Source organism: Sabethes cyaneus, chromosome 3 (assembly GCF_943734655.1).
Source record: "Sabethes cyaneus chromosome 3, idSabCyanKW18_F2, whole genome shotgun sequence".
Classification (NCBI taxonomy): domain Eukaryota; kingdom Metazoa; phylum Arthropoda; class Insecta; order Diptera; family Culicidae; genus Sabethes; species Sabethes cyaneus.
The window spans coordinates 197,937,981-197,964,247 of NC_071355.1; the positions used below are offsets into that span (position 1 = coordinate 197,937,981).

The window sequence follows — 26,267 nt, forward strand, 5'->3', positions numbered from 1 at the left end:
CGCTGAAATTATGTGATTTGCTGCCGTTGAACCATAAGTCAGGAGCAAAACGTGGCGGCCGACAATCACGGTGAATGCACTTGAGAAAATTGAAAACACCGTTTTGACCTTTTTCGGAGCTTCTCCCGGAGTCTCGGCAGACAGACAGACATTGCCCTTCGAAATCGATTGCCCACCGAAAGGGGGCGGCAAATTGAACTGCGAGACTATTCCTCGGGATTAATTTTTGATGTCGAATTGTTCGCGCGAGTGGAAAATTGAAAAGACAGAAGATTTTACGCAAGCAGATTGCTTGGAATAGGACGGAGACGAAGGAAGGAAAACTGTTAGTGAGAAATTGCTAATTCGTGTAAATATTTCAAACCCCATTGAGGACGTCTTCCGTACAGCAGTGCTGCAGTGTGAGAATGAGCATCGGCAGAACGATGGATCGAGCGGCTTCGATTGCAGTTGTGACGATACTAATCATAATGGCCGTTATCGGTGCTGCCAAAGGTAAGTTGAAACAGTTTTTCTCTGATTTTCATTGCTTTGACCGTGGTTCGATCAGGGGAAAGGGGCAATCATGTCATGTCTATACAGTGTTGTTGGCTGGTTGGTTGGATGGTTGTCTACGAGGGCGCGGGTTAGTCGTATGACAGCTTGAACTGACGGCAACCCCGGACGGACGGACGGACAAGAGATCTATTCATAATGGATAGAAAAATAATCCTTCAATCAATTACCGGATGGATGGGTATCCTTTTACATTCTTTTACTTTTTCAAGCCAGAAGCCTGCAGGGTAGTGGAGAGCAGGGAACTTTTACTGTTGGAGTTTCTCAGGATTATGATGAAGATGATTTCTATCAGATTGAATATATTGGTTTGATTATTATTGCTCCTAGTATAAGATTGCATAGCCAACTTTAATTCATTGTTTCGAATTATTGTCAATCTCGAGCATGCTATGTTTAAGTCTTTCGATCCAACTTGCTACAGCTTGATTGTTTCGTTCATATGATGAAACTTTTAGGCCCCGTTCAACAGATACAAATCACCGCCAGAGAGGATGCCATAGAGTAGTGCATGTTGAATTGGGTGGGAGTGATGCTGTCACATTGATTATGCCTGCGAGAAGGTGGCGAAGGTCACTTAAGCGTTAGCTAGGATAATTCCAAATAACTCCAGGCCGAGAAATAACACAAGGAGGCTGCTGGCTAGTGTCTTCATTGATGCTCTTGACCCGTGGGAACAGAAAGCATGGCGAAGTAACCTTAAAGTTGAAATTTTAGACAATTCTAGAACCCTTCAATCCCCTCATGTACGGTAATTTTGAAAAACTCTATCATTCATGAGAGTCTTAAAGCATTTTACTGCAAATGCTAAACTCACAAACACTCATCAAAGGCAACTTTTTTCCCAGAAAATTCAACTGAATTGAAAAAGCAATTTTTAAATTTCCCAGCCTCTGTCAATGTAACACACACGGAAAAAACAGCAAGCTGTAGTTCCCATCGACCGGCAGTATCGTGCATTCGTACATGTAACCTGCCATCCGAACACGCGTCGGCCGACCAGCCAACCGGCCAACGGTCCGTGGGTCCGTCCATCCGGTTTCAATTTATCATCCACCGCAGGCTGACTCTCCCAAATGGGCCGCATGCTGTCTCACTCTTTCTCTCTGTCTCTGCCCATTCGCTGACTGTAATGACATCGCCATTCTCGTGAATGGGTTGGTACAACAGGATTCAATTTCCACCAAAATGCGCTATCGTAACGCTGCTGCTGCGGAATTGTGTCAATGTGGGAGAAAAAAACCTCCGCCGCCGCAGCAACAGATGCCAGAAAAAAATACTGTTTCCCTAAGAGACCCAGATCCCGAGGTTTTTTTTCCTGCGAAATCATGCGTCACAATTTGTTAGTGCGCGTAAAAAAGGAGACAAACAGGTTTCATTTGCGGTCGAACATAGTTGTAGTAGTCATTATTGGGATAATGTTTGCTTATCACAGCCCTTTGCTTATCATTGAACATTATATCGGAGGAAAAAAGATTCTCCTTAACTATCTTTTTGTAGCCAAGTTGCCCATATTGAAGATGGATTATCGTTTATTTCCAATCAGCTCAAATCCATTATCCCAACACGATTTAATTCATGTAGATCACACTAAAATGTTTATTCGAATTCGCACTTATGCTAGCGGATTCGAGCGCGGTAATTAAAAATTCATTTTGTTACTTCTGACCATGAATTATGTTTGCCCGCGATGGGCGCATTCGGTTTCGCACTCGGCGAACTCGGCGAAAGGATTGCAACCAATTCAATCTACGAAATTACGATGATTACGATAATCCCCCACGACCGTCGTCGTATCGGTTTCAATTATGATGCGAAAATGTTGGTTCGATTCAGGACTATATCGCCTGCCAAACACGCTGTCGGCTGCTGCAAATGATGTCATACTGATAAAAGGCCCATCCCGATCCCGAACGAAAGGGGTTTGGGGGAAAATGTGGACCGTCTGTATTATGTGCAAGACAAAACGTGCCATTTCAGAGTCAGAGAGAGAGAGCGAGTTTTCATTTAACATTTTTCCAATGGCTTCTATTAAGAGGATAATATTTTCCGCCCGAGCGGCTTAATGTTTTCGGCTATCGATGCGCAATTTTCATCAGTGAAGACTTAATACTGAGCCGGTGTCCCTTTTCACTCTGTGCCGTTCAACGTCGAGACTGATTGACTGGTTCGTGGGATTGAATGAATGGTCGAGACTGGCCGGGACAGGGCGCACTCTTTATTGATAGAGTCGATTTCAAAATTTACAATTCCGATTCGCAACCAGGTCCGCAACCTACCGCCCAGCCGATGGAGCTAGCCCGGCAGCTATCAGAGTGTGGTAGCCGAAAAAGGTTCAGCTATTGAGCAGACGTGTGTAGTTAGTATCCTGTGGTGATTGTCATGGAGACGCATAAAGTTAGTGGAGAGAGAACTGAAACCCGAAACAATGAGATGGCAATGAAAAATAGGAAAACTCTGTCTGCCATTTGCGTTCGCTGTTGTTCTGTTGGAGATAAATTGAAAAGATGTTTCTAAAGTCTGAAGTCGGCACAAAATATGCCCGTCAGTTATAATGATTGTTAGAATTTCACCAGAGATTAAATTTTAATCATCAACGCATCAAACTTCTTCGTTCTATCTGTGTCACCCTGGCATGATACATGTAATTTCCATTCGTTTATGGTAGGAAGTGGAAACAAAAACTGTTCAGCATAGGTAGAAGTAAGAGGAAATCTACCGCTCTACAGACGCGAGTTGTCGAAAATCACCTCGTGTGGATGATGTGTGTATGGAGTACCACACATTTTCCGACGACGAGTCGCTGGTCTTAATCCCGCTTTTCAGTCTGGAGACGATAATTAATTTACTTTCGCTGACGTGTCTCACATCCAAAACTTATTTCTGCAAGGGGAGGAAAGATGAAATGTAAATATTGGTCGCTTTCTGCAGTTGCGAGTGTTCTGTGTGGTAGAACAGTGACAGTTGTGTATAACACAATTATCGGAGAACTCATCAAACAGTTCGAAATTGTTTTTGAATATTATTAGACGAAATTTTTTAGTGAAATTTTTCTTAGTGTACAAACAGCGTGTGCTGAAAAAGTGAATGAAACCTGTTTGCACTTCATTGTCCTAAACAAAAGCACACATAGGTATGTCCCGGTTTGAAAGCCACAAACGTGAGCCTGGCGCACCGTGAGCCCCACGCAACATGCTGCGGTGTTGCTACTGCTACACGTCAGCGACGAAGGTGAATCCACCGACCCGAAAATGACTCTTCACTTTCCACCTAATCAAACATCAATCAGCTGCTCTAATCCGCTTATGTCTAAGTTCACGGTTTTGCCATAGCAATGTTAGAGAGCATAATATGCTCAGCACCGGTTTGTCTGATTCGTCGCTGAAAACTACTTCCGTCTTCCAATACGGCTCTGCGCCTCCGGGTCGGGTGGTGTGGTGCGTTGCTGCCGGGCCCGGAATAGGACAACTCTTTATGTGCCGAATCATCGCATGCTGAAAAGAGCCACTAAAGTTCTTTGTGAGTTTGGTTGGAGTGGTTTTTTGAATACGCTTTGAAAACCATCATCGGTATCGACGTGTACCGTTAGCCGCAGGTTGGAGCTATTAGTCTTTGATGCAACCTGTCTAATCCGTAACCGAATGAGAGGTAATGCGATTTCGAAGCCACTCGAACTTTGTTGTCCTTTATGTCGCAAAAGTTTGAATTTCAACGGTTGGACTTCATGACTCAGATTCACAGACGTGAATATATCTATATACGTGAATCGTATATCTGATTTCTATTCCCAAACGGCAGTGAAACGAGAAAGTAAACATACACTTTGCGCAAGTTTTTATTTGAAGTTCACCAAATCCGCTGAAATATATCGTGTTTTTATTATACCAACTTGTGACTTGTTAAATATTGTTTCTAAAATTAGTTTGAACGTATCTTAAAGATGCTTATTTTGAATATAATTTCTGAAAGATGGAAATTCAGATAGCAATCGTGCTCGTCACTCTGTTTCCAATGAGTCTGTCAAGACGAGAACTGATTCAGAGATGGCGACCGATATAACAGTCATCCTTGCACGTTCACCCTCACCGGATTACTGTCCAAAATCGATGCCGCTTCATTGTGCTGGTTGCTCTATTTCAAGTACACCTGTCGAGACGTGTACCGATGCAGGAATGACGATCGTCCCGACTTCCATCCTCGCAATGCTTCTAATCAAACTCAGTACTGTCTAGTACAGTACAGTCTAGTTAGTGTTGCTTGTACGCTGTACGTTCCTCCACTTTTCTTGTAGCTGCAGCATCCACCATAATCTGCGCTAAAACGCTTCTGATAGTTTTCCAAATGCTTTCCTCCCGACACATTTCGCCCACTATACTCTCCACGGTCAAGGGTGGCATCTCGTTTCGTACCGCGGAACTTTCGAAAACCACGTGTTCCGGTGTTTCTTCAGCTTCTTCGTATTCTGGATAGACCGACGTCGCTACGTGCTCGAACCGATGCAGGTATTACCCGACGCAACTATGCCCTGATAGAAACTGCGACAGGGTAGAGTTAACTTCCCCGTGTTTCCTGTTCAACCAGGTTGACAGGGCCGGTCTGAGCCTGTGCGTCTATCTCCCGTTCAACGCTGTACCGTACTCTTGTTGACATTTGGGGCTATAGACCCCACTCGAGCTAGCTTCCGAACTCCTTTGGTTTCTCTTCTTACGTAACACTTTCTATACTCCTCCAGGGTGATTCCGTTCATCCCGTGATCATCCCGTTAATGACGCATAATGCTTCCAATGATACCGTGCTGTATGCACTCGCGGCTTGCCTGGCCATGAGCTGGAATGTGCTGTTCAGCTTCGCTACATTTCGTTTGCTTTTCAACGTAGAAATCAATGCCGGACCTCCCTATCTTAGGATCGATAAGAAAGCATTAGCCAAAAGACAACGCTTACTACTACTAGGTCTTCTAGCCGCTGCGTTGCGTTTATGGCTTTCGCTGCTTTCTCACAAGCGTAGTCCCCGCGTGGCTGTTAAAGTTGAGCCGATCAACGATCGGTACTTCTCTGCCCGCTTGAAATTATGGGCACTCTCCTACTGTGATTTTCGCTTACTGCACTGCTTTGCAGTTACTAACCAGCAGCACTTCCATTTTGTGGTGTGCTGTCTGCTGCTTCACTCCCTGCACCGATGTTTCTATTATTGTGTTTGTGATCGTCTCAGTGGCCCGCAGTGGTAGTTTCAACCAGGCTTCATTTTCGGTTTTTTGCTCAGTAGATGCTCATTTGACTACAGCGCCTCAACTAAACAGAATTCGAAAAAGGAATGCAAAGGGTGATTGTAGAGCTAATTATCTACATTATTGTTTAAGAAAGTATAGTTCTATCTTTTGTATTTACGGCGCTATGGAGCTGCTACCCCGTCGGTAGCAAAAAGAGCGCTCATTTCGCTACCAACGGGGTAGCAATCGCATAGCGTCGTAAATACGTAAGATAGAACTATAATTTCTTCAACAATAGTGTAGATAATAATAAGCTCTACAATAGCCCTTTACACTACTTTTTCGAATTCTGTTTAGTTGAGACGCTGTAGTCAATTGAGCGTCTACTGAGCAAAAAACCGAGAATGAAGCCTGGTTTCAACACCCACCAGCTACCGAAAGTACTATATCGTCCGAAAAATCAACGATCATTACCCCTTTGGGTAGCTTCAGCGTTATACATTCCGTTCCAGAGCGTCGGTCCGAGGATGGAACCTTAAAGAACTCCCGCCGTGCTGTTCACCGATTTCTACCCCTCGGTACGGCAGTCTCGTAGACTTACACTCTGTTCTGAAAGTAACTCTTCAAGATGCACTGGTACCCAGGAATCGCCATTCTGTGCAGTGATGTGGCGATGGCCTCCCAGTTGGCGCTGTTGAAGGCATTTTTGACGTCTATCGTTATCACGGTGCAACATCGATCGCCTTTTCGTTTTTGTTTAGCCAATATGAGAAGGCCGAAATTCTCCACTACTGGCCGGATGGCATCAACCGTTGACCTGCCTTTCCAAAAACCAAATTGAATCTTGTACAAACCGTGCGCGCTGTCCGTAAATTTCGTCAGTCTATTGAGGATAACCCTTTCTAAAAGTTTCCCGAGTGTATCCAGTAGATAGTTTGATCTGTACGATGGATCTTCAGGGGCTTTGCCCCGCTTCCGTAGTAAATCTAGCCTCTGCGTCTTCCACGTGTCCGGAAAACGACTTTCCTCCAGATATTTTTGTAGCACCGTATTGAATACATCTGGGAATGCTCGAACTGCGACTTTTAGAGACTCATTAGGTATCCCGTTCGGGGCCTGGCGCTTTATTTACCTTTTGCCACTGCTACCATTTCCTCGTTGGAGACCTGTACCCTCGCGACGTCTTCGACAATTAAGTACGGTGTAGGTGGCCATAGCGTTGGATTGTTTCACGGAAAAGGTCTCTCAACGATGACCTTGAACTTTTCTGGAGATAACTTCATTGTAATCTTTGATCCCTTGACCTTCTCCATCAATATGGTACGCTGTGCCCTTGAGGTTGGCATCAGCCTTACGGCACAGCCCTTTGTAGCAATTCGCGTTGCACGCTTTGGGCTCTCGTTTTAATACGGCTCTTGCTGCTAGCAACACCAACCTACGCTCTTCTTGGTCTGACGCAATTCTCGCTCTTTGTACTCGTCCTCTGGCTCTGCTGCAACTACTGCGGAGGTTGCTGAGTTGTTCATTTCACCAAATTGGTGGTCGACGTTGGTTCTTCGGTTCCAGTTTTCTCGGCATAGCTGCGTCACATGCCCTTCACAAATATGTTCGTAAGCCCTTCCACACTTCGACGCTCAGTCTAAGTACCTCGACAAAAACGTTCTTATCGAAGATTTTTGACTTTTAAGCTCAACTCCTTTTGCTTTTTTTTACTACTAAAACCTTACTTGATGATCGCTATAGGTATACTTCTCATGTACTTTCCAGCACAGACCAGATCTGTCCAGGGCCTTTGTAGTTCCTCTCCAGATGACCAAAGCACATGCATTTTCGTCGTGGTTCGGAGAGCGACTCTCAGTGAATGTACTGACCACCCGAATTGTACTCTGCCTACTACAAGAAACTTGTAGGCCATAACTGTCGAGAGTCGAATCGACGCTTTCTGTATTCCACAGTGCACAGTCCAAGTAACAATTTCAAGTTTTATTACGTATAGTGGTTTTCATGACCAATTTCATTAAACCGCTAATTATTATAATATGGTTTCCAAGCCAGCTATAAGTGTGTTTGGACTCGTATCCTCTTGGTATTGCGCAATACCACAATAAAACCAGAGGTAATGGTTAATATCGCAATAAAACCTTTATAAAATTCAAGTAAAACCAAGTGGCTTTAGAATTGTTACTTAGGGGTAGTCCAAAAGGGCGAAAAATGCTTTTTTCTTAGTGTCTTTTGCTTTCATTTTATCATTTATGGTCTTCAGCACTTTTGTTCGTAAGAATATCGCCCTTAATATAAAAGTATCACAAGTTAATCATCGTTTACTATAATAAAAATAAAAAAAAATAACTTTTTTGTGTTACAAAATATAGACATAATTTCTTCGGAAAAGTTGTAAATAATGTAAAAACAAGGAACTTTGCTGATGAAATAAAATTTCCATCTTTATCGAGTGCTAAACTATAGAGCATATTCTTTAAAACTTCTTTACAAAGTAGTTTTTCCTACTTAGCTTTTGTTAGTTGCATTTTACAAGAATACATTGTTCTAGGCAATTATCGAGGCATTCAAAACACTCGTTTTTGCAGAACACTGCAAATCTCTTGGACCATTACTTGCCTTGTTACCGCATATTCAAGATTTAAATTTACATAGTTTCACAAGCCTGTTGAGGAAAATGGGGAAAGTGGATTTATGAAACCAATGCTTCACCTTAAAGCTTAGGTCGAGTACTACAAACTAGTGTAGATGCCGCTTGTCCCCAACCACCCAAATGAGAGTATGGCAAGCATACGTTTTATGTGTTTCGCGTTTGCTATAGGCTCGATACACGTCCACTTTTTTGTGTGAGTAGATAGACACATAGTTTCTTCGGCAAAGTTGTAGAAAATGTGAAGACAAACAACTTTGCTGAAAAAAATGACATTTCTATCTCTATCGATTGCAGAGCTGTAGAGTGTTATCTTTGGAAATTCTTTAAAAATAAGTTTTTAATACTTATCTTATGTTGGTTTCATTTCACAAGAATATATGGTTCTAGGCGATTATTGAAGGACTCAAAGCACACCTTTTTGCAAAAGGTTGCAAATCTCTAGGACCTTTCTTTACAAAGTTATCGCTTTTGGCTCGTGAAGTTAAGGAAAAATAAAGCTTAAATAAGCTCACTGCAGTGAGTCCTGATCAGAGCTGCCACAAATTTGTGCATGCATAAATTTGGGACCTATCAATTATTTTGGAAGCTGTGATTTCTGGCACTACTAATGTTCCTGAATTTCAAAGTACCCCATAAACTATTTATGCTATTTAAAAGATTAGACCGAGAAAATAAAATACTCCGGAGAAAACGGCAGGGTCCCAAATTTATGCTTGCACAAATATCTGTATTTATGGCAGCTCTGGTCCTGATTGTCCCCTTCCGCAATGATCTCAGCAAGATCTCTACATTCGATTACTGACTTTTGGGGTAAGGCACGAACGTTTGCCTCATTCGCCATGAACTTCCTGACAAGCTCCTTGAAGGCCGAACTCCTGACCATCCCTCTTCAGCTTAAAAAGCATCTCGCCTTTTTGATTGCGTCTGATTTGGCTACGCTCCCCTCAAGCCCCTAAAATTTCTATAAGTTATTTTGAGCCGTACCTTTAACATTCAGGGCATCACCCTTGTATTTCTCCCAGCGACGCTTGGGCTTTTCTTTCGCCTTGCCGTCCTTTTTTTGTTTGTTTGATTATAGTCACTTTAACCAGCTTGAGTCATTTGTGACTTCTGCGGGGTTGGGATTTGAACCCAGGTCCTCGGCGTGAGAGGCGTGAATGCTAACCACTACGCCGGGACTGACCCCTTTGCCGTCCTTCTTATTTGCTCCTTCTGCTCCTTCTTATTCTGTTTTCCGGCTGCATGCCACCCACTGCTTTCGCCAACCCTCTCCCGGATCTATGGTGCCCGTCTGGTCGTTTTTGTATTTTTTCAATTCCAAAATATGAAAATATCCAGATGTCTCCCTTTTTTGTTTCTTTTGAGCTGCAATTCCATTTCTCCCTCTCCCTCTGCTCTCCCATCTAGAAATGTACCAGAGAGAGAGAGAGAGAGAGAGAGAGAGAGAGAGAGAGAGAGAGAGAGAGGTGGTTAATTTACAGTCTGCATAACATCCTGTTGTTGATTTACTTGGGTTTAAAAGCGACATTTGATTAGATTAGGCATCTTTCGGATTTTCGCTCTTATTTATTCATGCACTGCGATGAGTTTTTGCGAGTGTGAGCTAACAACCACGGTCGTTGCCTTCATTCTCATTGCAGCTCGAGCTGCTGGCACCGATCACTCACGAGGTCTCGCACTCCCATCCGTGAGTCAAAACGAGAACGAATATGAAGAAGAAAAGAAAAAATAATGCTGTAAAATCTGTATCCCAGTGCGCCACTGGGCATCTGGTTGCACACGAGTTGTTTGACACGCGAGTGGGCTTTGCGGAAATACAATATGAGGCTGTGTGATCGCGTGTCTGTAGTTAGTAGAATGTCTGCACACAGCAACGGCGGTTGTTTGTCTTACGCTTGCATGAGTGGCGTGAGCTATACATCTCCTAGTCGCTCGCGTGCCAGTAGGCATCGTTGGCTTCTCGTTCGATGTGCTCGTTGATCTCAGCACAATTAGTTACTTGATTAGTATATTATCTTGCATATGTTGCTTCGGATCTGGATGAATGTGGTGCGGGTGGCCACGCGTATAAATCAGCTGTTCTTTAGTGAAAATACAATAGATTGGTGATGGTGTATCATTTAATTGATAACCAAAAAAAGCAAAGCCTAGGTTTAATACCATCTTTAGACATTACCCTTCTTTATCGACAGACTTCGCAGCCGGCTGTTAGAGTACAGGAAAATTACGGGGCTAGTGCAACGATCCTACTGACTCTACCAAGCAGCACCACCTAGCCGAGATTCGAACATACGACGACTGGCTTATTAGACCAGCATCGTACCTCGAAGCTAACTGAGCGGTAAAAGATAACCAATGTTTTCATTTAAAATTTCAATAAAGTGTTACTAGTTACTTGGCATAGATTCTTGAATTGTGCAAATTCTAATTCTAATGAAATGTGTTGATGGATGAAATGATTGACAACTCCTTGCTAGTTAGATAAGTGTGTTTTCCACTTAACTAAACTCAACAGAGACCTCTTTAATATGGAAATAATTTTAAAAAGTATCATTTGACCTACAGTTCATTAGGCGAAGCAAAAACGATACCGCTGCTGACGAGTTCCAATAAACCGGAGCTTATCGCTAGTTACACCTCGCAGAAACTTGACCTATCCGATTGTGATTGCTGCAGGCCCATTCTCTAATTGTTAACATTGATGGATTGAATTGCATTTCCCTGGAATCCGGAGGAGTGGACTGGTAGCAGTCTTCAGTGGCAGTGCAGTGGTGGGTTGTGGTCGAGCAAGCAATCCTTTCTATTCGTCCTGCTTCGGTTGCACACGTACATCTGTTTGTTTGTCCATTGATTGAGTTCCACCGCCAACTGTGCCCCGAGGTACGTGTTTGCAGTGCTTATGAACGAAGTTAACTCCCCGGAAACTGATATCTGGAATAATATTGTTGTAAGTTCATTATGGAGATGAAGTTGTTTATTTATATACATTTGCAGCGCTAATGAGTGGATGCTATTGAGAACTTCTAGATGGTGGTTCAACAGAAGCTGAGTGCAGTCAGCGAGGGAAGAAAAATTCAGCATTGAATTGGAGGCTAGGAAAATGGGCAATAATTTTCCTCGAAACCACAATCGAACAGTCTTCAACCGATTAAAAGTCAAAATTAATTGAAGCCACTCGTAGCTCGTAGCGAACCACCTCAACAAACGATGCGTATGGTAAACCATTTGCCCCGAAGGGATGGAAAAGGTTTCCTTAAGATTTCAAGGCCTTCGCGTTCCGCAAACAGAGCAGAACGGTCGAATGAAACAGCATGGAAAATTAAAAGTGATTTATTGATCCCCGGAGGTCGGTTGAAATTTGAGAATCACCGTGGCCGGACGGGAGGCCGGAAGCAGAACCGTTTAACCCTAAAATGTTACTGCTGGATTGCTTGCGTTCGGTTCGGTTGGTGCCTTCATTGGTGTAGGTTTCCATCCATTGGGGTTGGGGGTAAGAGTTTTTCTCTCTTCCACAGATGGAAATGTGTAGGATCGAGATGTAATCAATTTGGGTTCCCTCGGTACAATGTAGTTATACTTTCTCGTCGTCTGCCGGGGGAATATGTCTCGTAAAGTCATATTTAATTTGTAAAACCGCAATCCAATCGAGCGGACAAAGCATTTAATTGGGAAATGTCTGAGACACAATGGGTTTTGGTCTTGCAGATGATTGAGTTTGATAATATTTATCTTGTTTGGGAAGTATAATTTACGAAAACATTAGAGTTTGGATTTAAGATATGAGTTTCGTTCAACACGAGGCTGGACGTGAAAATTATATGAAATAGTTGATGATATTAAAACATGACTAATAAATGAAATTAAATTAAACAAGCAATATTTGTTGCTAGAATTTTCATTGGATATGTTCTATTTACAATTATCAATGTAACAATGTATCTTTATCAATGGTTTTTGTAACAAAGGTGAAAGGAAAACAATTCTCGAACTAGAAATTCATTGCCAACAATGATGCTCGGCATCAAACCTGAAAAAGTATCAATGCAGTTCATAAAAAGTATATATCTATTTACAATGCCAATATACGCATTTTTTTGTCAGAGACACCTTTCAATCGATGATGCTGTAATAATTACCATCAATTGATGGTAGGTACAGAAAATCCCCCTCGTGCGGTGTTTTGCGGTTCACCGCTGAATGCCTATTCTAACACCTGGTCAAATTCCAACATGTTTTCACCCAAAATGCGGATATACCGTAGAGCGCACCGTTATTAGCCTGCCACCATCGCATGCTGCTGTCGAGAGGGCTCTCGATAGATGTGCAACATTTTCCATAATTATATTAGTTATAAATTCGAACCGACTGACATGGCAAAACTCATAATGTAATGGATAGTTTGAGGATCGCCGTAAAATTCCCCTTCCAGCTCGGTCGGGATGTATCGATTTTCTGTGCTGTGCTGTGACGAATCAGCTTTTTTTTCTCTCTCCCCGTGTGACTGGGCCAATTGGTCCCAACTGAATTTGCCGCCTGCTGTCGGCTGTCGGATTTTCTCCAGCACCAGCCAGTTGTTTCTAATCCTTCGGTGAGGATATGCGGGGATTCAAAAGCTATAAAAATTAAAACTACGCACACAAGAAGCAAGCGCATGACGGGAAGATGCAGGCCTGACCGACAAAGCACGCTGAGAGTAGGGACGATAGAGGACAGGGTTTTCAATTATAGCTTTTGCCTATCCGTATGAAATGTCAGCTCACCCAAAATTTTGCCATCGAGGAAATTATTACCCATATGAGATGGCCCTTTGTTTGCGTTGACATTTTTGAGATAGATTAGATATGGCTCTAGAGGGAAAAAATAGGTTGAAACATGCATTTCTAAACGCCCGTGTACGTCGACGAGTAACGCCAACGGTGAGGGATAATGGTTTGTAAAAATGGCACTATTTTGGGACAACAATGAAACAAACGAATGAGGAATTGCAAAAATGTCCTGAGGGATTGTGTATGCAGTTGGGTGGCAGTCTGGCTGGATTTTGCGTTCAGCATTGATACGTTGAGGAGTGAAGGATGCTTTTATGGTGATCTAAATTTAAACGATGAAATGCTGGTGGTTGATTTGGGCTTTATAATGTATCAAATTCTTGTTTCTGTACTTCTGAAGTTCGTCGTCGTATGTTCGAATCACGTCTAGGCTTTGCTGCTAGATAGAGCCAGTAGGCTTGTTGCACTAGCCCCGCAACTGACCTGTACTTTAATAGCCGGCTGTGAAGTATGTCGATAAAGAAGGGTTATGTCTTAGAAAGACGTTTAAGCCCAAGGCTTTGCTTTTTTACTATTCCATTACTCAATTGAATTAAATTTGCACACAAATTCTTTCTTATCACACTTTTTTTGGCTTTCAGTCTAGCCAGTTCTAAATTCCGTAAAAGACTGAAAAGGCCAAAAAAGTACTATAAAAATTATGAAACAAACAGTCGACAGAGTCTAAAGTATTCTTTCTTACTATTGGCCTATTAATCGATCTGAAATCAAAAATCAGAAATCAGAAATCAGAAATCAGAAATCAGAAATCAGAAATCAGAAATCAGAAATCAGAAATCAGAAATCAGAAATCAGTTTTAGGCGAAATACGTATCTGTAAGAATAAATTACACATAGTCCATATTCATATTCCATAGTTTACAGTAATCCAACAGTCTAAAGCTCAAAGTACAAAATTCAAAGTGCAAGGTTCAAAGCTCAAAGTTCGAAGGTTAAATGTTAAAAGTTAAAAGTTAAAGTCAAAGCAAAATCCAAAGTTTAAAATCTAAAGTGTGAAGTCCAAAGTGAAAAGTCTAATGTGCAATGTCCAAAGTCCAAATTCCAAAACCTAAAGTCCAATGCCCAAAGTACAAATTCCAAAGTCTATAGTTAAAAATTCGTAATCCAACAGTCCAAAGTTTAAAGTCCAAAGTCCTAAGCCCAAAGTACAAAGTCCAAAGAGCAAAACCCAAAGTACAAATTTCAAAGTTCATAGTACACAGTTCCTAGTTCAACAGTCCAAAGTTCAAAGTACAAAATTCAAAGTTCAAAGTTCAATGTCCTAATGACATAGTCCAAAGTTCGAAATTCAAAGTCTAAAGCACAACGTTTAGAGTCCGAGGTCCGAATTTGAAAGTCGATCGTCAGGTATTAAACTTTGAAAGTCAAAATTCGAAATTCGAACTCCAATCCATTTCAAGTTTTAAGTCGAAAGTCGAATTTTAAATGCCGAATGTCGAAAGTCGAAAGTGTAAAGTCCAAGATCCAGACTTAAATCAAAAGTCGAATTTTAATATTTAAAATCGAAATTTGAAATTCGAAAGTCGTCAGTCCAAAGGCGAAAGGCGAAAGGCGAGAGTCGAAACTTAAAAATCGAATGTCCAAAGCCCCAAGATTATAGTCCACAGTCCACAGTCCAATAGTCCAACAGTCCAAAGTTCAAAGATAAGGGTTCAAGGTTTACAGTTCAAAGTTTAGAGTTCAAAGTTTAAAGTTCAAAGTGCATAGTTCAGAGTTCAAAGTTCAAAATTCAAAATTCAAAGTTCCAAGTTTAATGTTGAAAGTTCGAAGCCCATAGTCCACAGTCCATAGTGCAACAGACCAAAGTTTACAACCTAAAGTTCAGAGTTCAAAGTCTGAACTATAGCGTTAGGGTTCAAAGTCCAAATTCGAAAGCTGAAAGTCATGTGTTGGACTTCGAAATTTAAAATTCGAATTCAAACTCCAAAATTTCAAGTTCTAAATCGAAAGTCTAACGTTGAATATCGAAAGTCAAAAGTGCAAATTCGAAATTTCCAAGCCCAAGGTCCGAATTCCAACTTTTAAAATCAAAAGCCGAATGTAAAAAATTCAAAATCGAAATTCAAAGATCAAAGATCGAAAGACTTAAGGCGAAAGTCGGAAGTCGAAAGTCGATAGTCCATACCCAGGTAACAATTTGGGTTTTATTACACTCTTATGATGGTATTTAAGGCCAAAATTGGTCATGAAAACCACCATAAGAGTACAATAAAACTCACATTGTTACTTGGATAGTTCTCAGTCCGTAGTCTAACAGTCCAAAGTTCAAAGTTTATGGCTCAAATTTCAAAGTTTAAGCCAGAAGTTCAAAATTCAATGCTCAAAGTATAATGTTCAAAGTGTAAAATCCAAAGTCAAAGATCTAAACTTCCAAGTCTAAAAACAAAAGTCAAATGTAAAAAATTTAAAATTTAAATTCGAAAGTCAAAAATCGAAAACCGTAAGTCGAAAGTCGTGAGTTGAATGCTGAAAGTCAAAAAAAAAAAAATTAAAATTATTGACTTTCAAATTGAATGTCAAAAGCTCCAAATCAAAAGTCCAATGATTCAAATCCAAAGTTCAAGGTTTAAAATCCAAGATCCAACATCTATAACGCAATAGTGAAAGTTCAAAGTTCAAGGTCAAAATCCCGGAAAAGTACATGGTCAATAGACGATAGTGCAATTCGAAAGCATCGAATCTAAAATCGAAAACCGAAAATCCAAACTTCAAAGTACAAAGTTCAAAGCCCAAAATTTACACCAACAGTCGAAAGTGAAGTCCGAAGTTCAAAATTCAAAGTCCAATATGTAAAGTTCCAAATAAAACGTCCAAACCGTGACGAAGTCTAACAATAAAAATAAAACGTGCAAAGTCCATAACTCATTAAGTTTAAAGTCTGAAGTGCAACGATTAGAATCCTAGGTCAAAATCCGAAAGTCGAAAATCTGAAGTTGGAATTTGGAAATCGACTTTCCAAATTCTAAAATTCCTAGTTTTTAGTCGAAGGTCGAAATGGAACGCCGAAAGTCAACAGTCCAAAGTCCTAAAGTTGAAAGTCGAACGTCTGCAGTCAAAAATATAATGTCGAAAGCTTCAAATCGAAAGTCAAAGGTCAAAAGTCGAAAGCCGAAAATGCAGACTGTCGATTTCGAAAGTCTAAACCTTTGTTATAGTATAACAAAGGGAAAAAGGCAACAGACAAGAGATAAACAACAACAGACAGAGACAGACACAGAGTCAGAGTCAGAGACAGAGACAAGAGATAAGAGACAAGAGATAAACAACAACAGACAGAGACAGACACAGAGTCAGAGTCAGAGACAGAGACAAGAGATAAGAGACAAGAGACAAGAGACAAGAGACAAGAGACAAGAGACAAGAGACAAGAGACAAGAGACAAGAGACAAGAGACAAGAGACAAGAGACAAGAGACAAGAGACAAGAGACAAGAGACAAGAGACAAGAGACAAGAGACAAGAGACAAGAGACAAGAGACAAGAGACAAGAGACAAGAGACAAGAGACAAGAGACAAGAGACAAGAGACAAGAGACAAGAGACAAGAGACAAGAGACAAGAGACAAGAGACAAGAGACAAGAGACAAGAGACAAGAGACAAGAGACAAGAGACAAGAGACAAGAGACAAGAGACAAGAGACAAGAGACAAGAGACAAGAGACAAGAGACAAGAGACAAGAGACAAGAGACAAGAGACAAGAGACAAGAGACAAGAGACAAGAGACAAGAGACAAGAGACAAGAGACAAGAGACAAGAGACAAGAGACAAGAGACAAGAGACAAGAGACAAGAGACAAGAGACAAGAGACGAGAGGCAAGAGACAAGAGACGAGAGGAAAGAGACAAGAGACAAGAGCACAACAGTGCAAGAGACTAGAGACGAGAGACTAGAGCACAGCAACGCAAGAGACTAGAGACGAGAGCCAAAGAATTTTGGCTAAGAATCCAATGAAACCTTCCGTAGTTCACTGGTTTTTTAATAGAACCCGGTAAGCTCAGTAATGTGTTGATAAAACCACAGACTAACAGACGTAACACTGAAGCTTCATTCCATCGTCAATAAAAACGATCATTTCAAATTTTCGCTTAAGCCAAAACTCAAACAACAGTCGGTACGCGAGAACGCCGCTCGCCTGCGCTGGCGCTGTTGTCAGATAATTGACAAGTACATTTATAGCATTACTAAATTTATAGCAACCTACTCTGCGTAGCGCGAAGACTGCACCAGGTGATGCTAGTGTTTTTTCCAAGTTTTAGGGGTGTCAATGAAACGATGTTTTGTTAGAAAATTTGTTCGAAGTGTTACGTCTGTTAGTCTGTGATAAAACTGTCAAGAGACACGATTAATATCAGTTAGCTTTGAATTGTTTCGTGGAAAGCGCCGAGCGACAAGAGAAAATACAATGAGACGACAAGACGGCAAGATATAAAGGATAAGACCTTAAGAGACATGACTACAAGAAACAAGAGAGAAGCACTATAATAATATATATACAACTAGCTGACCCGACAAACTTCGTATTGCCACAAATTAACCTGTGTTGTACATAAATCATGAATCTCGGATGATCTTTGTCACAATCTCGAGTTTTGCAAGCCCCCCAGTGGAAGGCGCTTCCGACGGCGGGTCACCGGCAACACTCGCGACCGTCTCGTCCTGAATGATCTAGTGTTACTATAGATAGTTTTTGTGGTCTTGTATTGACTAATGTTTTATGGAAGAGTCTCGAATTTCTCGAGTTCGATTAGTTTTTGAGTTTCGCAAAAATTTCTGTTTTATTTGTATGAGAGTCCATATCCCCCTACCACAGGGGTGAGAGGTCTCTAACTGTCGTAAAATAAATTCAAGACTCCAAAATCTCCCACATGCCAAATTTGGTTCCATTTGATTGATTAGTTCTCGAGATAAGAGGAAATTTGCATTTCATTTGTATGAGAGCCCACCCTCTTAAAGTGGAGATGGGCCATAACTCGCTTTCTAAAAAAGAGAGGGGTCTCAATTCACCATAGAAAAAAAATCTTGCGTCCAAAACCACTTACATGTCAAATTTGGTTCCATTTGCTTGATTAGTTCTCGAGTTATGAGGAAATTTGTTTTTCATTTGTATAGGAGCCCCCCCCCCTTCCTAAAGTGGGGAAATCCATAGAAAATATACCATAGAAAATATTCTTGCCTACAAAAACACCCACATGATAAATTTGGTTCCATTTGCTTGATTAGTTCTAGAGTTATGAGGAAATTTGTATTTCGTTTGTATGAGAGCCCCCTCTCTTAAAGTGGGGAGGGGTCTTTATTCACCATAGAAAATATTCTTGCCCTCAAAAACTTTCACATGCCAAATTTTGTTCCATTTGCTTGATTAGTTCTTCAGTTATGAGGAAATTTGTATTTCATTTGTATAGGATCCCCCCCTCCTAAAACGGGGAGGGGTCCCAATTCATCATAGAAAAAATTTTTGCCTCCAGTAACCTCCACATGCCAAATTTGGTTCTATTTGCTTGATTAGTTCTCGAGTTATAAGGAAATTTGAATTTCATTTGTATAGGAGCCCCCCCCCCTCCTAAAGTGGGTAGGGGTTCTAATTCACCATAGAAAATATTCATGCCCTAGAAAACTTTCACATGCCAAATTTGTTTCCATTTGCTTGATTAGTTCTCGAGTTATGAGGAAATTTGTATTTCGTTTGTATAGGAGCCCCCCCTCTTAAAGTGGGGAGGGGTCCTTATTCACCATAGAAAATATTATTGCCCTCAAAAACTTTCACATGCCAAATTTTGTTCCATTTGCTTGATTAGTTCTTCAGTTATGAGGAAATTTGTATTTCATTTGTATAGGATCCCCCCCTCCTAAAACGGGGAGGGGTCCCAATTCATCATAAAAAAAATTTTTGTCTCCAAAAACACCCACATGCCAAATTTGGTTCCATTTGCTTAATTACTTCTCGAGTTATGAGGAAAATTGTGTTTCTTTGGTACAGGAGCCCCCCCTATTAAAGTGAGGAGGGGTCCTAATGTACTATAGAAAATATTCTTGCCCTAGAAAACTTTCACCTGCCAAATTTGGTTTCATTTGCTTGATTAGTTCTTGAGTTATGAGGAAATTTGTATGGAAGCCCCCCCTTTTAAAGAGGAGAGAAATTATAATTCCCCTTATAAAGAGGGGAGGGGTCTCAATTTACCATAGAATAAATTCTTGTCACCGAAAACACCCACATGCCAAATTTTGTTTTATTTGCTTGATTAGTTGTCGAGTTATACAGAAATTTGTGTTTCATTTGTATGGGAGCCCCCCCTCTTAGTGTGGGGAGGGGTTTTCAACCATCACTAAAACCTTTCCTGGCCCCAAAAAACCTCTAGATGCATACTTTCATGCCGATTGGTTCAGTAGTTTTCAATTCTATAAGGAACATACAGACAGACAGAAATCCTTCTTTATAGGTATAGATATAATAAATGTGTTCGTGTTCAAAAGAAAGGAAACCGAAAGCTTATTTCAGGTTTTTCGTTCAAGGTATTTCAATATATTTTAATAAATTTTTATCAAAGAACGAGAAAAACGTCGTTGTACTCTATCGACATTTGACATACTAAATGTATAATGTATTACTTTGAAAATTTATTCAAGATCATCATTCTAGTTACGCTATTGTAAGCTTCGACTGGAGCTATCTTATATATTCGTCCAGAACAAAAAAAAAATCATTCTCATTCAACGAATAAATTGCATTGTCCTCTGATGCTATTTCGGATTATCCATCGTGACTTAATTTGCAGACATTCCCGTAACTTTCAGTCGATAAATTGAATTATTCATCCTTTTTAATGCGCTTAATACTGAAACTAAAATGTATCGAACAGTGTAATCTTTTTTTCGCTCTCCTGCTGCTATGAATTTCCCAGGTCAAACAACACAACAAAATTTACCTGAGCAGCATCTGCACAGCATCCACGAAGAACGGTAAATGCCATTTAATCACAGCGTAATCTGCTTGATAATTAATGTTGAGCTCCACGCTGCAACATTGAGCATTCTACCGGAGAGTCTCGAATCGAATCCAGTTCCCGTTGGCAGTATACTGCCAGGTGACTTAATCGAAGGAAAGAAAAATCATCCTCCCAACTCCCGATGTCTTTGTCGGTCGTTCGCTTTCCGGGGCTTTTCTGTGGCCGGCGTTTTGTGGAAAATTTTGCCCCTACCTAAGGAGGCAAACGACCTTCGTCGTTCGGCTCTGTTCGGTGGGGTTGGATGAAGAGCTCATGAAAAGTTCATGTATGGCGAAGACACTGCACATAAACATGTTTTTCCTCCAATTAAACTAACTTGGTCATGGCAGCAGCAGTTGTCCCCAGCCAGCATGTGCCTCGAGGAGAGAGAGTTTTTCTTTTGCTTCTTCTCAGTCGTCGCATCGATGGAGGGGTGGAATGTCGTCTTTGAACTTCGGCCGGAATCCGATTTCGGATGTACCGTACATGTAACTCAAACAAATACCTTTTGATTAAAATTACGGAACTAATCAAGATGTGGAGGTATTTCCTAATTAGGTTGCCTTTTGAGCCAATTACGAGCTGTTTCACGACCCATTGAAAGGAAATTTTATATCCGATGATGTCCCCTGCTGTTCGGGAAAATAAAAATCTGCGAGAAAAAAAATCATTAACATGATTAGATTTACTGCCGGTGTTTTTGATGGCAAGAGCAACCTTACAGGTCTGTCATAGAATAACACATTTGTTAGGAATTAAGCCCAAAACTACCCCCGAGGACCAACAAAGGCATTTTCAATTACATCCCGAAGGGAAAGCTTCTCAGAATGGTCTCAAAGGAAAATCAATATTAAACCAATCAAATTGATTGGAATTCCTTCAAGATATTTAAGCAGACATTGGTAACCAACCGACAGACTTACCTCCTGTTGGCTTCGGGCAGGTACACACACAACACCCCCATTAGACATGTGCAGCAGCAAGAAGAAGGTGCTTTGCCATTGGTGTACCAATTGCGGTATCCGGGGTCGGAGTTCGTGGCAGGGGTTTAGCAAACATGACCTGGAAAAGTCACTCACACTGTTGCGGGTGCCACACAGAAGCTCTGATTACCTCTAGGCTGTGCTATTGCTTGCTGTTAACCGTTTGACGAACGACTGATGGCAAGCGCATTCTCCTAATTCGTAATTTGCCGGAGGACTGATAGTAAATAGCGGGTGACTCGAACGCCATAGTAAGTATAACCCTTTTGTTTCTAATGCTGTGCCCTCCGGTATATCGGTCATGTTTGATTGAGGTGAGCTGTGATTCGATGGTGCCCGCGGTATTTGTGCAGGTGATATTTAGATTGGAAGCAAGTGGATTTTTGTCTGTGGATTTTGAGGATGAGTACAACGTTAGACTGGCTTAAATTAATTTCTATTAATATTCTATTAACACTGTTTATGACATTTTATTGAACGAAAGGGTGCTGTAACTAAAGTAATAAAAATCGTTATCCTTTTTAATGCAAAAATCATTTTCATTTGTGCAATAAAAAAATATGAAATTAAAATTGCGTTGAAAGGAGAGAAATAATTAGTGGTATGCAAAAAAGTCATAATCGCATTGAAAGATTAGTTCTTGCAGCAGCAACCAACAGCAACCGTCCGGACCGACTTCATTTCGTATGCACTTTTGCATTCATTCAAACAAAAGAGCCCAACCTCGACTGAATGTTGGTCTGCTATTTAAAAATGTACACTCCATGACTTCTTACCTCCTACATTTACGCTCACCAACCTTGGCTATCATATATCTAATCTGTTCCACTTTTCCCGTTTTTCTCTTTTTCAGGTACGTACGTCCAAATTCGAAATGAGTTTCTGCTTGTTCAGTACTCATCTAGCCGTAAGTAATAAAGCCCCCAGCAATGAAATGCATCTCAACTGCTAGGACTGTTGGATTTGTGGTTTCGAAATTACTTTCCTCTCTAGCTCTGGCACGTTATGAATGGAACCTGTGATCAGCCGAGCGACGACATTTGAAAGAGGCTCATATCATACGAATCTAGCTCATCCTCGCATATATGTAATCCCTGATGCTAGATTTGAGCTGACATCCTACGGATAGCTAAGCGGTACAAATCGGCTCGTACAGTGGTGGTGGTCGTTGTCGCAGTAGTCGTTGTCATCGTGGTCGCAAAGGAACCGGTGTGGCTCTAGTCAACTGGCAAATTGATCCGCGGGAGTACCGGCTTGAGAGAACTCATTTAATTTATCGTTATCGCTTTTCGACCTACTATACTAGACAGAGTGGTCATTTGAGCTCAAGGGAAACGATAAAAGCTAAGAACACCGCACCGAATTATATCTTCCTGGAAGTCCAGTCAGTGTGCGGTGCGGTGGCGCTTTACGTCTCCACTATCTTGGAAGGATAATACGAAAGCGGAAGAATTAAAAAGCACTTTGGGTATATAAATGGTTACGATCTATATATGTTGGAAGTCACAGATCCTTGTTCGGTGCACTTGCTGCTTGCTCGAGATGCATCGCCGCCGTTGCCGGCCGTCACCTCGATAAGAATGGTCCGTAGTGGAGAAAAGAGAAACCGGGAAAACGGGATCTGTTGCGCTTCCTTCGGCTTCTAGTTTACAAGGGCTGACGTCGCTGCAAAACCGCACCGGTGAGATTGGATGGAAAGGGCCGCTATAGGCATGATCATTTCTTCATGTTTCCCATAAAACCATGGTTGTGTGAAAATATTGTGATATTTTAATTTTGGCAATGTTCTGGTGATGATAACTTTTGTTAAATTTTCTTAATTTCCGTAGCAGCTTTTTCGCCAGGAGAATGTGCGATTCAAGTGGTGTGACTTAATCTCACAAGCGAATGGAACCCTGAAGATGGCTTTTCCGGTCGAAGCTGGGACAGAATTTGTGGGGAAGCTTAATCCCTGTTGCTAAGCGCGCAGACGGTACAGTAGTCTGGCGCATTTAGCAGCACTTGCATTGATTGTTCAAATCCTTAGCAATTCCGAAATTCGTCTAGAATCGACACCATGAAGAACACAATATTCTAGTACCTGGTTAGGTGACCTGGCGAAAACGGTCGGATGTCTTAGCGCATTCCCCCCGTATCATTGACTTTTTTCTGAGTGTAAACATAGGTTTCTAGATCTTTCGGCATTGAGAATGATTGAACTCGTAGGGTAAGTCTAAGAGGAACTTTGACTTCACATAAGTGCTGTTTTTGTTTGTTTGTTTGTTTGTTTATTTCTGTCTTGATAGCGTAAAGGTAGCCCTTTTTCATTTGCTATCCTCGAATATCTACGATTTACATACTATATATCTTAAAATCTATAAATCTATAAAACATTTTATTGCAACATGCATACTAATTGAATTGCTAGTTTCTGTTGAAGAACTCGAGACAGCCCACTCTAAAAACTGTTTCTGACGTTGAACGTTTGACAATATCAGGTAAACTGTTCCAGTTTACTACACCTCGTACGAACAGAGAACTGGAAGAGCAAACCGTGGTATTAGGTGGTATTCTTAGGTTTCGTAAACGATTTCCTTGGAACGGCAGTAGCTTCTGGAAAAGTAGATTCGGCAAGCGTGTTTTCATCAGGTTTCGCAGAAACATGCAGGAGCGATACGCATAAAAGTTTGTTAACGGACATCCGATGAGATTCTTTTGCAAGTGCGTAACGTGATCGTAGCGAGTCAGCCCGTACACGAATCGCACACAACAATTTAAGGCTACACGAAGCCTATTCATATAACAAGCACGTGTGCCAACCAGCATTACATCACCAAACATGAAGTGTGGGAGAATTAACGCCTTGAAGAGTTTCAAACGTGTGTCTACGGGAGCAAAAGTGGCACAGCAGTATAGAGAACGCAGACTACTGTATATTTTTCCGCATTGCTGACTGACTAGATCTTCCCATTGCAGATCAGCTCGAAACACAAAACCAAGATTTCTTGCACTCTCCGCCCATTCGATAGTCTCTCCATCTAAAATAATTGATGGTAACGAATCTGCTACCACTGTCCTGCGCCTTCCCTTCACGAACATCGCTTTGCTTTTGGATTGATTGACGAACAGTTGATTGCGTTGAGACCACAACGCAACTCTTTCAAGATCCTCGTTAACTAATCGAACAAGCTCACGAGGAGACATTCCGCAGCCGTGGATGTACAGCTGAACATCGTCCGCATAGAGCTGAATTGAGCAATATTTCAGAACAGTCGGTAGATCGTTGACGTGGCAGCAGAACAGTAAAGGGCCAAGCACTGAACCTTATGGCACACCAGAGGTAGTAAATCCGGCATTGGAATGTTGATCTCCACAGCAAACAGTTTGGGTGCGCTCTTTTAAATAAGATTCCATCAGCGTAACCGCCGAGTTGGCAAAGTAGAATTGCGTTTTAAGTTTCAAACAAAGCTTTTGGTGTGATATCGTGTCGAACGCTTTCGAGAAATCCAACAGCAACAAAACAGCAGTGCCCTTTCTATCGATGGCCATTGCGAGGTCGTCAAATACACGTAGCGTAGCGGTTTGGATGCTCTGTCCCTTTCGGAACCCGGCTTGATACTCGGTGAACAGGTTATTTTGAGTAATGAAGAGCCTCATTTGCTGCTCAAGAAGCTTTTCGAACGCCTTGGATAAAGCACACAAAATGCTGATTGGCCTAAGATTTGTCAGCACATTTATATGCGACTTTTTCCTCAGCGGCAAAACTTTTGCATGTTTCCAGTCCATGGGATATGTCGAAGTTACAATAATTCTATTGAACATATGCGTGATTTGATTCACAACTAACGGAAGAATTATCTTGATGAACTTAATCGGCAGGTTATCAAATCCGGTTGCATTAGATTTGATGTTCCAGATGGCATTGACCACCTCCCAGTACTGCACCGTCCGAAATTTAAAGCTATGTGGTAAATCAGTTGATGATCTCCACGGCCGGCGTTGGCTTTCATCGGGCTGACTTTCTAGCTTGTCTTTCTAGTAATGCGGAACTCTACCCTTTCTTCTAGTCTGTCAAGTAAATTTTTCATCACACGCTTTATTGTGTCTCTCTAGTTCTAATTCTTGTTCATGTCCACCTAACATATTACTCTTCTTCTGTGTCTTTCTTTTCAATATAAGTCTCCGTTGACAATCAGCGGTGACCCGTACATATTTGCATCCTGACATATTGATTGCGGCAAAAAGGAAAAAAAATAGTTCCGTACTCTTTATTATATAATGCAGTTAGTACTTAAATACGTTGGTAGTTTTCCAAAAATCTGTTTAAAAATCTGTTTAAAACCAACCATTCTATCTGCCAAGAACCGAATAAATCAATAGATTAAGCCAGTACTTCATAATCAAGTACTATCATACTGAATAAAGCCATATTTTCAACAATGGTCATACAAAACCACTTTGTTTACCAATGAGCATCCTGTCATTTCATTTATCTATGATCTTAGCGATCCATATCTCTTCATTTAACTATGATTGAACTGGACCATATAGTTCATTCGATAATGATCGTCCGGAATCATTTTACTTATCAATGGTTGTATTGAACCATTTAATCCATCTATGGTCGTACCGAACCATATACCTCATTCAGCAATGATTTGGTTTTAATCGCCGCGCATTTACATATGTGCATATGTTCAAATTGATTTCGATCGGTGAAATAATAAACTTTGTTAATTACGTTTCGGCTTACTATTTTAGTCCATTGCCAGATAAGGTACCCCGGGATAAGTGGGAATACGGGGTAAATGAGAACGGAGCTCATGACTCAATCCAATCTCATTTTCTCCAACTCAAATTTTTTTAAAAATGAAAGATACACTAGACACAATCGCGGACAAGACACTTCTAACTCTTACAAAATGTTTAAATAAAACAAATTATTTTCAACGATTTTTCGTGACGCTCTCATTTTCCGATTTTTTGGAATGACGCCCTATTCCAAACCTTGCCATAAGACGTAGTCCTACGTCAAAATATGTTTTTCTGACAGTAGGTAAACATAATTAGTGTATTTAAA

At 41.1% G+C, this 26,267-nt stretch overlaps 1 protein-coding gene across 1 annotated transcript; it reads left to right on the top strand.

Annotated features, from left to right (window-relative positions):
- Positions 1 to 407: 407 nt before the first annotated feature.
- On the top strand, positions 408 to 17,118 carry LOC128740579 (U1 small nuclear ribonucleoprotein 70 kDa-like). Its single transcript, XM_053836137.1, has 2 exons — positions 408 to 495; positions 16,580 to 17,118. The coding sequence occupies exons 1-2, from the start codon at positions 408 to 410 to the stop codon at positions 17,116 to 17,118; spliced, it is 627 nt and encodes a 208-aa protein (XP_053692112.1).
- Positions 17,119 to 26,267: the final 9,149 nt, after the last annotated feature.

Bases quoted from the DNA above. Each gene is read 5' to 3' on its own strand.
- LOC128740579 (XM_053836137.1), top strand. From the start codon at position 408: ATGAGCATCGGCAGAACGATGGATCGAGCGGCTTCGATTGCAGTTGTG. The intron at 496-16,579 runs GTAAGTTGAAAC...AAGAGACAAGAG, and splicing joins CGTTATCGGTGCTGCCAAAG to ACAAGAGACAAGAGACAAGA.